The following is an 11,183-nucleotide window of genomic DNA, read 5'->3' on the forward strand; positions in this document are numbered from 1 at the left end:
CCTAAATCTGGCCACAAGAATCAGGACATCCTAAATCTTTTTTCTACATACTAAATAGTAGAAAGTATGAGATTCAGAACGCAACCATTGTTTATGATCAGATGTAGTATGGAGGAGAGAAGCTTGTTTCACCTGTAGCAGTCAGTGAGCCGTCCCTCCAATCACAGCGCTCCATGCTGTAACCAACGGCAACCAGGTGGAGCCCCCATCAGCCTGAACAGACAGTACGAACCGTTCTTTATGTCCATGATACGAACTAGTTTATGATGCAGTTAGTTACTGATGTTTATTACATGTAGCGGACTGTTTTTGGCTGTTAAAACAACATGTTGCTTCAATGAATTGCTTTATTTTTTGTAGTAGCCATGTAATAAGCGGGATAATGTCGGGCTCCTGCTTCAGCTTGTCGGTCTTTATTTCTAGCATGTGACCCGTTCACTAGACTTTATCCCTTACTTAATATATTAAAGGAGGAGTCAGTCATTATGACTGTGTAAACACTTCAGTTAACATCTCCTCACGATCCACTACCTGTCAGTGTGTTATTCTCAGCCTAGGCTCTGTAAACTGGTCTCCCCCCCCCCCCTCTCTCTCTCTCTGTTGCTATACGGAGGTTACTCTCAGCCTAGGCTCTGTAAACTGGTCTCTCCCCCCCCCCCCCCTCTCTCTCTCTGTTGCTATACGGAGGTTACTCTCAGCCTAGGCTCTGTAAACTGGTCTCTCCCCCCCCTCTCTCTCTCTCTGTTGCTATACGGAGGTTACTCACAGCCTAGGCTCTGTAAACTGGTCTCTCCCCCCCCCCCCTCTCTCTCTGTTGCTATACGGAGGTTACTCACAGCCTAGGCTCTGTAAACTGGTCCCCCCCCCCTCTCTCTCTCTGTTGCTATACGGAGGTTACTCACAGCCTAGGCTCTGTAAACTGGTCCCCCCCCCCTCTCTCTCTCTGTTGCTATATGGAGGTTACTCACAGCCTAGGCTCTGTAAACTGGTCCCCCCCCCCCCTCTCTCTCTGTTGCTATACGGAGGCTACTCACAGCCTAGGCTCTGTAAACTGGTCCCCCCCCCCCCCCCTCTCTCTCTCTGTTGCTATACGGAGGCTACTCACAGCCTAGGCTCTGTAAACTGGTCCCCCCCCCCCCCCCTCTCTCTCTCTGTTGCTATACGGAGGCTACTCACAGCCTAGGCTCTGTAAACTGGTCTGTTGCTATACGGAGGCTACCTTTGTTCACAAAGCAGTTTACAGAGCCTAGGCTTGTCAAGCGTTCTCCAGAATCACAGACTGCACCTTTAAGCGCTGACGGAATATCTCAGATTGTGTGAACTTCATGCAACACATTGATAAAAAGTATTTAAATAAAGATACATTTCTACATGATTTAAGCCCCGCCTCTTGTGTGCTGTGGACCAATCAGGGCGCAGCAGACGACCCACGGCGCGCTGCTATTGGCTGACTGTGTGAAGTTATAACCGGGGCGCCGCGTTAACGTGAAACTTCAAACCTGGAACAGCGCGCCGGAGGTTAAAGGCGCATGCGTAGAACCGGCCCGGTGTTAGTATGATGTCACTACTGATGACGTGGCGGTGTAGCATAGCCTGTTAGCAGCTATCCCGTTAAGCAGAGCAGTGGCGCCACAGACACGCTGATTGGCTGCTTCCGGGGTATGACGCAGTGGTATAAACCCTTTGATCGGCCCGCCTGTCAGCTCGCGCTCACCTGTCTGTCTGTCTGTTCACCTGCTGAGGTTTGTTTACTTTCTCCGTCTTAAACGCTCCTTCCGTTCCGCGCGCTTCTCTTGTTTAGCTTCCGGTCTGATTCTTCTTCTGCTGCTGAATCTGCGGCATGGCGGGAAATGATGGCGCCGCTCGCAGGTCAGAAAAAGGAACTGCACCCAGATGACTTGATAGAACCTTAATTATCTCCCTGTTTGAGCCGTTAGATATCTAGTTTAACAGCGCCACACCTCAGGATGTCTACTATACTCTAGTCTCACAAAGACAGACAAAACTACAGCAAGTAGTATGTATATCAAGTATATACTCTGGCCCTGACCCTTAGGATGGGATACCTACTATACTCTAACCCTTAGGATGGGATCACTTAGGTCTTAATCTATAGTTCGGTTGAAATAATTAAATGTCATTGATGTTCTAAACTAATATCCTGGAGGTTAAATGATCCAAACACGTTTTATTTGATACAAAGTGAGAGTGTTTTATTCATAATGTCACAGAATAAATAAACAGACAACAGTTCCTTCTTCAAGTGCGTTTTATTGTCGGCCATGTTTGTAGTTTAGATCTTGTTGTCGGCCATGTTTGTAGTTTAGATCTTGTTGAACGCGGCGACGTCCATCGACTGAACAAAGTCCTCGAAGGCGCAGATCTGTTCCTCCAGGATGTCTGTGCCCACCTGCAGACAGACAGGCAGAGAGACAGACAGTTAGAGACAGACAGTTAGAGAGACAGACAGGCAGAGAGACAGACAGGCAGAGAGACAGACAGGCAGAGAGACGGACAGGCAGCATGAGTATAAAGGGTTCAGACAGACAGGCAGAGAGACAGACAGTTAGAGAGACAGACAGGCAGAGAGACAGACAGTTAGAGAGACAGACAGGCAGAGAGACAGGCAGAGAGACAGACAGTTAGAGAGACAGACAGGCAGCATGAGGATAAAGGGTAGAGACAGACAGGCAGAGAGACAGTTAGAGAGACAGACAGGCAGCATGAGTATAAAGGGTTCAGACGGACAGGCAGAGAGACAGACAGGTAACAATATAAAGGGTTCAGACAGACAGGTAGAGAGACAGACAGGTAGAGAGACAGACAGGTAGAGAGACAGACAGGTAACAATATAAAGGGATCAGAAGCTTTACAGTCAAACACAAGCGCTGGAGATAATAGAACGTTTGAGGAGAGCAACGCTTTAATATAACGATCGACAGGAAACTCATTAAACTGGTCAGGAAAAACAGGGATTTTTAGAAAGGGCTTTCCTACAAGCTGGTCTGACTCCTGTTACACAAAGTGAGAAACACACACAGAGAGAGGGAGAGGGAGAGACAGAGAGAGACACACACACACACACAGAGAGAGAGGGAGACACGCACATACAGACAGAGAGAGGGAGACAGACACAGAGAGAGAGACACACAGACACACAGACAGAGACACAGAGAGAGAGAGGGAGAGAGAGAGAGAGAGACACACAGACACACACACACACACAGACAGAGACACAGAGAGAGAGAGGGAGAGAGAGAGACACACACAGACAGAGACACAGAGAGAGAGACAGAGAGACAGAGAGAGAGAGACACACAGACACACACACACACACAGACAGACAGAGACACAGAGAGACAGAGAGACAGACAGGTGACCGTTCTCACCTTGTCATCCTCCACCACACACCCGATCTGCAGCTTCATGATGCCGTAACCCACGGGAACCAGTTTGGCTGTGAAGAGAAAATACATCAGATTAGACAGACAGACAGACAGACAGACACTAGAGCCTAGTACCCTTCTCTGCAGAGATTCAGATCATAAAGTGTCATCTCAACTTCAGCCGAAAGATGGTGTTTGATCATCACTAGTTCTGCACCACAACTTTCCCTGTGTTCCAATGTATAACATGTGTGTGTGTGTGTGTGTATAATATGTGCTGTCACTCACACTGTCCCCAGAGTGTGTGTGTGTGTGTGTGTATATAACGTGTAGTCACTCACAATGGCCCTCATTTATCAAACTTGCGTGGAAACTGGTGCAGATTCTGGCGCAAATACCTCCCTACGCCAGGTATCGCGTGGGATTTATCAAACAGTCGTATCTCGCCAATCTCGGCGTACGCCACGCAATTATTGATAAATGCAGCGGCTGAAAACAATCGTACCACGCCCCTATATTTTCTCAGTTTAGAGGCCTCGCCCAGAGGTTTTACGACATGGATATGCGCAATACGGCACTTCCCTGAAGTAGAAATTGACAGAATAACAGCGAAAGTAGAAAAAAAGAGTTTCATTTCGGAGCATTAGCCTACAAGCAGCATCAAAGAACGACAGAAGGCAGCAGTTAGGAAGGAAATAACTGCTGCGGTCAACAGCGTTGGTGTTGACTCAAAATCGCCACTAAAAAAAGCGTGTTGCTGTTCTGAAATGCAACCAACTGGGGGTGCGGGGCTGCGGGCATAATATAAGTGGTGGAGGAGAAAAAGACGCACCAACTGTCCGATAATGGTCCCCATAAAATAAATAGAGGTCTGCAGAGATTTGAATGATTAGAATGTATTGGCCCTTTTAGATAGCACTACTCAAAAGGGTTTTAAAAACTAAAAATAACACATTTAGCGTTTTACTGTATGACAGCATGCGCTTGGCACGAGTGGTCAGCCCGGCCGTCAGCTGCACAAGCCGACCCGGCAGCGATCAGCTGTGAGAGCGCCCACTGTCCTGCTCCACCAGCAGATAGGAACAACGTGCCGGTTAAGGTGGAAATAAATCGCTCGCTTTAGCATCAATGACACATTAAAAGAGGAACTAACATCTACAAAGTGCGTCAAATAAATAAAATGTTAAGCTGATTGTTGTGCCGTGTATTTTTTTGTATCATAAAGAGCAGTGTAGGCCTACTACATATTTAATACTTAGGCTAACATTTTGAATGAATGCAGCCCCCGTGCCTCAGTGTCCCCCCAGCTGCTCCAAGACGGAGACAACTGCCCTTACGTGTGCGCACTATTGAATCAGCTCTCCTACTCAGTTGCACACCATAAGCTGCTCATTTTTAAGTGATTAATATCTTTATTTCGGTCTTATTTGCACTGCATTTGTATTATCTTCTAATAATTGTCCAACAAAGTCATCGGCTACCCGGCACAGCCTGCACTGCGAGTCTAAGCTGTTTTCAAATTTGCGTACACGAGCTGAGAGCTGGCGTGGGATTTGAGCGTACCCTACGCTCACGTCCATATTGATAAATGCCGAGATTTGCGTGGAGATGTACGTACACCCATTTTTCTGGTCTACGCAAGATTGATAAATGAGGGCCACTGTCCCCAGAGCGTGTGTGTGTGTGTGTGTATATAACGTGCAGTTACTCACACTGTCCCCAGAGCGTGTGTGTGTGTGTGTGTATATAACGTGCAGTTACTCACACTGTCCCCAGAGCGTGTGTGTGTGTGTGTGTGTATATAACGTGTAGTCACTCACACTGTCCCCAGAGCAAGCCGTCCTGTGTGTGTGTGTGTGTAATATGTGCTGTCACTCACACTGTCCCCAGAGCAACCCGTCCTGTGTGTGTGTGTGTGTGTGTGTGTGTGTGTGTGTGTGTGTGTGTGTATGTAACGTGCTGTCACTCACACTGTCCCCATAGCAACCCGTCCATGCTGATGGAGCGAACCAGCTCTTCTAGTTTCTTCATGTCCGTCTCGTCGTCCCACGGCTTCACGTCCAATAAGATCGAAGACTTAGCGATGAGGGCGGGCTCTAAGAGACAGACAGGTAGACAGACAGGTTAGGGCTCTGAGAGAGAGACAGGTAGACAGACAGACAGGTTAGGATGAGGGCTCTGAGAGACAGACAGGTAGACAGACAGGTTAGGATGAGGGCTCTAAGAGACAGACAGACAGGTTAGGGCTCTAAGAGACAGACAGGTAGACAGACAGGTTAGGATGAGGGCTCTAAGAGAGAGACAGGTAGACAGACAGACAGGTTAGGATGAGGGCTCTAAGACAGACAGGTAGACAGACAGACAGGTTAGGGCTCTAAGAGACAGACAGGTAGACAGACAGACAGGTTAGGGTTCTTAGAGAGAGACAGGTAGACAGACAGACAGGTTAGGATGAGGGCTCTAAGAGAGAGACAGGTAGACAGACAGACAGGTTAGGATGAGGGCTCTAAGAGAGACAGACAGGTAAACAGACAGACAGGTTACGTTTTGATCTCTAAGGGGAGGGGTCAGTCACAGAGGCCTGTGATTGGAGGAGCAGACTCTCTCAGATCTAAAATGGCGTACATCAGGGTTCAGGCGAAAGATGGTGTTTGGATCATCACCGAGAGTCAGCGATTCAGAAGCTCTAAGCTGTGACCTCATAGCTGTGACCTCATAGCTGTGACCTCATAGCTGTGACCTCATAGTGAAGCCGGGCTGTGACAGACAGACAGACAGACAGACAGACAGACAGACAGACAGACAGATAGACAGATAGACAAAGCCGGGCTGTGATTGGTCGACTCACTCTTGGTCTTCTTCGCTGCGTACTGAGCGATGCGTTCGGCCTTCAGCTTCTCGGCCTCCGCGTCTTCCTGAAACACAAACCGCCACGGGAATCAGCCAATAGGAACGCAGAGATATTCACTACGGCCTGTGATTGGAGGAACAGACTCTCTCAGATCTAAAATGGCGTACATCAGGGTTCAGGCGAAAGATGGTGTTTGGATCATCATCGAGAGCCGGTCAGTTAAAGGTGCAGTCAGTGGTTCTGGAGAACGCTTGGTGTCTAAAGCAGAGAATATCTCAGTGTGTCCAGTGTTAATACCCAGCCTAGGCTCTGTAAACTGGCCTAGTGTTAATACCCAGCCTAGGCTCTGTAAACTGGCCTAGTGTTAATACCCAGCCTAGGCTCTGTAAACTGGCCTAGTGTTAATACCCAGCCTAGGCTCTGTAAACTGGCCTAGTGTTAATACCCAGCCTAGGCTCTGTAAACTGGCCTGCTGCTAGCTACAGTGTTAATACCCAGCCTAGGCTCTGTAAACTGGCCTGCTGCTAGCTACAGGGGCCCCTTGGTTTACATACCAGTTTACAGAGCCTAGGCTGTGTATTGTTTCCAGCTCACACACAGTACAGACAGGTAGTGGATCATGAGATATTCACTCGTTATGACATCAAGCGTTTAGTGACATCATAGTGACATCATAGTGACCTCATAGTGACCTCACCTCTTCATCAGAGCCGAACAGGTCCATGTCATCATCATCGTCATCGTCGTCCTTGGCGACGGGGGCGGAGCCTCGTGTGGTGTCGGCTACACCTGAGGGTCCGTACTGACCGAGAGGCTTCTTCACTCCTGGGAGGCTGAGAGAGAGAGACAGGTTACTGTCTGTCTGTCTGTCTATGTGTCTGTGTCTCTGTCTGTCTGTCTGTGTCTCTGTGTGTCTGTCTGCCCCTCTGTCTGTCGGTCTGTCTGTCTGTCTGTCTGTCTGTCTGTCTGTCTGTCTGTCTGTCTGTCTATCTATCTATCTATCTATCTGCCTGCCTGCCTATCTATCTGTCTATCTGTCTGTCTGTCTGTCTGTCTGTCTGTCTGTCTGCCTGCCTGCCCCTCTGTCTGTCTGTCTGTCTGTCACACACACTGAGATAGAGATACCATGAGTTACCATCTCACACACAGATTTAGTTTTTACCGCCACTGGAATCAGCCAATAGAAACACAGAGATATTCACTAACGGCCTGTGATTGGAGGACCAGACTCTCTACCGGCCTCTGATTGGAGGAACAGACTCTCTCAGATCTAAAATGGCGTACATCAGGGCTCAGGCGAAAGATGGTGTTTGGATCATCATTGAGAGTCAGTGGTTCTGGAGAACGCTTGGTGTCTAAAGCAGAGAGTATCTCCTCATGATCCACTGCCTGTCCGTCTACCTGTCTGTCTGTACTGTGTGTCTGTACTGCCTGTCTGTACTGTGTGTCTGTCTAGTGTTAATACCCAGCCTAGGCTCTGTAAACTGGCCTAGTGTTAATACCCAGCCTAGGCTCTGTAAACTGGCCTGCTGCTAGCTACAGTGGCCCCTTGGTTTACAGAGCCTAGGCTGGGTATTAACACTGGATTTGTTCTCAGCGCACACACAGTACAGGTAGCGGATTATGGGATATTCACTGATTCTGAAGAGCGTTACCGGATGACAGAGTTACTATCTATCACACACTGAGAGAAATACCATGAGTTACTCTCTCACTCACACACACACACACACACACACACACACACACGCGCGCGCGCGCGCTCCCCCTGTGTGAAGTCACAGCTCACCTGCTTCTCTCCTTGTAGGATTTGATGTGATTGAACCAGCGCAGCGCGTGCACGAAGTCCGCTGCGGGCGCGCCAGAGAGAGCGTCAAACACCGCCACGTCAGCCTGGGAGGGCACGTACCTTCAGAGAGAGAGAGGGGAGAAAGGGTTAATGTTCAGCCACACACACTAACTTACACACCTCATGTAAACAGTATGTCAGTGGACAGAGGCCCCGCGTGAGTAGCCGTTAATATTAGTTAATTAATAATGTCTTGTATCTCTGAAGCTTTTCTATCAACAGTTCATAACTTCATACACGTGTTTGAGGAACAAGTTTATGAACCAGCAGCTAGCAGCTAGCCCGGTTAGCTTAGCTCAGGAACTATTGTTCAGCAGAGTGACTGACAGCACCATGTGACGCGGCGCTAGCCTTAGCATGAAGCTACTTAGCATGACGCTACTTAGCATGACGCTACATCCTACAAGTTAAACAAACACATTTTCATTATTTATTTATTAAATGAAACAAAATTTAATTAATAATCTCTATCGGGCTGAACCGAGAACATTGTAATGTTTGTAACATTACACTGGAGGCTAGTCACTAGCAGCTAGCCCGGTTAGCGTAGGCCTGCCGGCTCCCTCCCTCCCCCCTGCCCGCGTTAGGGTGACCCTTCCCCGTGTAGAATCTCTCTGTGTACCGACCCCTCCACATAGCTGCGCTCCGACAGGAACTCGTTCAGCACTTTGAGTCCGGCCGCTTGTTTCAGATCTCCGAAGCCCATGGTGACGCGGTGGGTATGTGAGGCCGTAAGAAAGACGTGAGGAATCGCCAAGGAAAGGAGCGAGAAGGGGGGAGGGCCAGGCTTTATACCCGCAGCCCGACGCTCCTCCCCGGCAGCGAGACACTCCCACTGCCGAGGGCCCTGGAGGAATCTCATGTAGGTTTAGAGCTTTTACTATCTACGGTCCAGACATATACTCTCTTTATGTGTCTGTGGGCCTGCGGACTGCGGGCTTGGTCTCTGGGTCTGAGGGACCGGGGACTGCGGGCTTGGTCTCTGGGTCTCTGGGTCTGCGGACTGCGGGCTTGGTCTCTGGGTCTCTGGGTCTGAGGGTTTGGGGACTGCGGGCTTGGTCTCTGGGTCTGAGGGTTTGGGGACTGCGGGCTTGGTCTCTGGGTCTGAGGGTTTGGGGACTGCGGGCTTGGTCTCTGGGTCTGAGGGTTTGGGGACTGCGGGCTTGGTCTCTGGGTCTGAGGGTTTGGGGACTGCGGGCTTGGTCTCTGGGCCTGGGGACTGCGGGCTTGGTCTCTGGGTCTGTGGGTTTGGGGACTGCGGGCTTGGTCTCTGGGTCTGAGGGCCTGGGGACTGCGGGCTTGGTCTCTGGGTCTGAGGGTTTGGGGACTGCGGGCTTGGTCTCTGGGTCTGTGGGTCTGGGTGTCATGTGGTGAAGGGACATGTTTAAAAAGAAAAGGTGCAAATAAGAAGTCCCCCCCCCCCCCCCCCCCCTCCTTACTGGAGCAATGTGACGTCACATGGCTGCATTCTGTTCTAGTTGCATCTTTGGATGGAACAGTAAATAGTGCAGTAATGTCAACGTGAAGAGATGATACTGCCATCGGTGTATGAGTGTGTGTATGAATGGGTGAATGTGGTAAGATATGTAAAGCGCTTTGGGGCTGAGAAAATCGGCTAGAAAAGCGCTATATAAGTCAAGTCCATTTACCATTTACCATGAATGAATGATCAGAGTGAGGCGTGTTCATATTGGGTCTAACAGGTGATATGTCTCAGGTGAAAGCAGACATGCACATTGAGGGTTAAACTGTGTTTCTATAGTAACCTGATACATCTCATTGCTTGTTCTCTGCATTCTGAATATACAACATCTGACTCAAGCCTTCGCTGCAGAAAGCATCAGAACCAGTGCCCCAGTTTAGAGCGGGTTTAACATTGTGTATGAGCCAAAGATAACCCTAACCCGTAACTCCTAACCCTCTCACCCTCTAACCCTCTAACCCCTAACCCCTAACCTCTAACCCTGACCCTAACCTCTAACCCCTAACCCTAACCCCTAACCCCTAACCCCTAACCCTGACCCTAACCCTCTAACCCCTAACCCTGACCCCTAACCCCTAACCCTATGAGCCATAGATATAGATAATATAGTATGAGCTGGATTCACTCTGTCTGTCAGCACTAAGTCAAAGTCTCTGTATTGTCAAACCTTCCATACATACAGAGGAATCTACATGATGTTTCTCTGAGCCACGGTGCATGTTACAGCCTTTAGTTAAATAAGTGTATTAATTGTTGACAATGATTATTTGCAGTGTTAAATGGTAATTAAGGGATTAAATGGGAGGGGGGTGTGTAAACTAGACTCTGTAAACTGGTATGTTGCTGACAGTGGGCCCTTTGTTTACATGCCAGGTTACAGAGCCTAGGCTGTGTATGAACACTGGAGTTTTCCCAAGCACACACAGTACAGACAGGTAGTGGATCATGAGGAGATATTCACTCAGTACAGACAGGTAGTGGATCATGAGGAGATATTCACTCAGTACAGACAGGTAGTGGATCATGAGGAGATATTCACACAGTACAGACAGGTAGTGGATCATGAGGAGATATTCACTCAGTACAGACAGGTAGTGGATCATGAGGAGATATTCACTCAGTACAGACAGGTAGTGGATCATGAGGAGATATTCACACAGTACAGACAGGTAGTGGATCATGAGGAGATATTCACACAGTACAGACAGGTAGTGGATCATGAGGAGATATTCACTCAGTACAGACAGGTAGTGGATCATGAGGAGATATTCACTCAGTACAGACAGGTAGTGGATCATGAGGAGATATTCACACAGTACAGACAGGTAGTGGATCATGAGGAGATATTCACACAGTACAGACAGGTAGTGGATCATGAGGAGATATTCACACAGTACAGACAGACAGACACACAGTACAGACAGGTAGGTGGATCATGAGGAGATATTCACTGATTATAACATCAAACGTTCTCCAGAATCACTGACCTTTAGAAGTGTCTCATCCATATACAATTTCTCTACATATTACCTTCTATTTGTTCATCCTGATAAAGAGTTTTTTTACTGGGAGTTTTTTCCTCAGCCGAGCTAAGGGTGTAAGGGCAGAGGGATG

At 48.6% G+C, this 11,183-nt stretch overlaps 2 protein-coding genes across 6 annotated transcripts in view; both read right to left on the bottom strand.

Moving 5' to 3' along the window:
• Nucleotides 1-1,808, bottom strand: part of zdbf2 (zinc finger, DBF-type containing 2) — an 11,828-nt gene extending 10,020 nt beyond the window's left edge. For 2 of the 4 annotated variants that reach the window (XM_080054323.1, XM_080054322.1), the window contains exons 1-2: nt 1,715-1,760; nt 133-213 (exon numbers count right to left, since the gene is read on the bottom strand). Coding sequence is in view for 2 of the 4 variants with exons in the window: in XM_080054325.1 (XP_079910451.1) it covers nt 133-175 (43 nt within the window). In the remaining 2 variants the exon portion in view is untranslated. Of the gene's footprint in view, nt 1-132; nt 214-1,714 lie in introns of all 4 variants that reach the window. The other 2 variants (XM_080054325.1, XM_080054324.1) reach the window with 2 other exon arrangements.
• Nucleotides 1,809-2,228: 420 nt separating this feature from the next.
• Nucleotides 2,229-8,848, bottom strand: eef1b2 (eukaryotic translation elongation factor 1 beta 2). Of its 2 annotated transcripts, XM_080054320.1 has the most exons (8): nt 8,713-8,848; nt 8,027-8,146; nt 6,935-7,070; nt 6,235-6,301; nt 5,357-5,482; nt 3,390-3,457; nt 2,304-2,410; nt 2,229-2,273 (listed from the first exon to the last, which is right to left on the bottom strand). In XM_080054320.1, exons 1-7 carry the CDS (start codon nt 8,790-8,792, stop codon nt 2,324-2,326), a joined length of 684 nt encoding a protein of 227 aa, XP_079910446.1. In that variant the 5' UTR covers nt 8,793-8,848; the 3' UTR covers nt 2,229-2,273; nt 2,304-2,323. The 2 variants fall into 2 exon arrangements, with proteins under 2 accessions (XP_079910446.1, XP_079910445.1); XM_080054319.1 differs by having other exon boundaries at nt 2,252-2,410.
• Nucleotides 8,849-11,183: the final 2,335 nt, after the last annotated feature.

The sequence above is a fragment of the Ammodytes marinus genome (genome assembly GCF_949987685.1).
Source record: "Ammodytes marinus genome assembly, contig: scaffold_306, whole genome shotgun sequence".
NCBI classification, from domain to species: domain Eukaryota; kingdom Metazoa; phylum Chordata; class Actinopteri; order Uranoscopiformes; family Ammodytidae; genus Ammodytes; species Ammodytes marinus.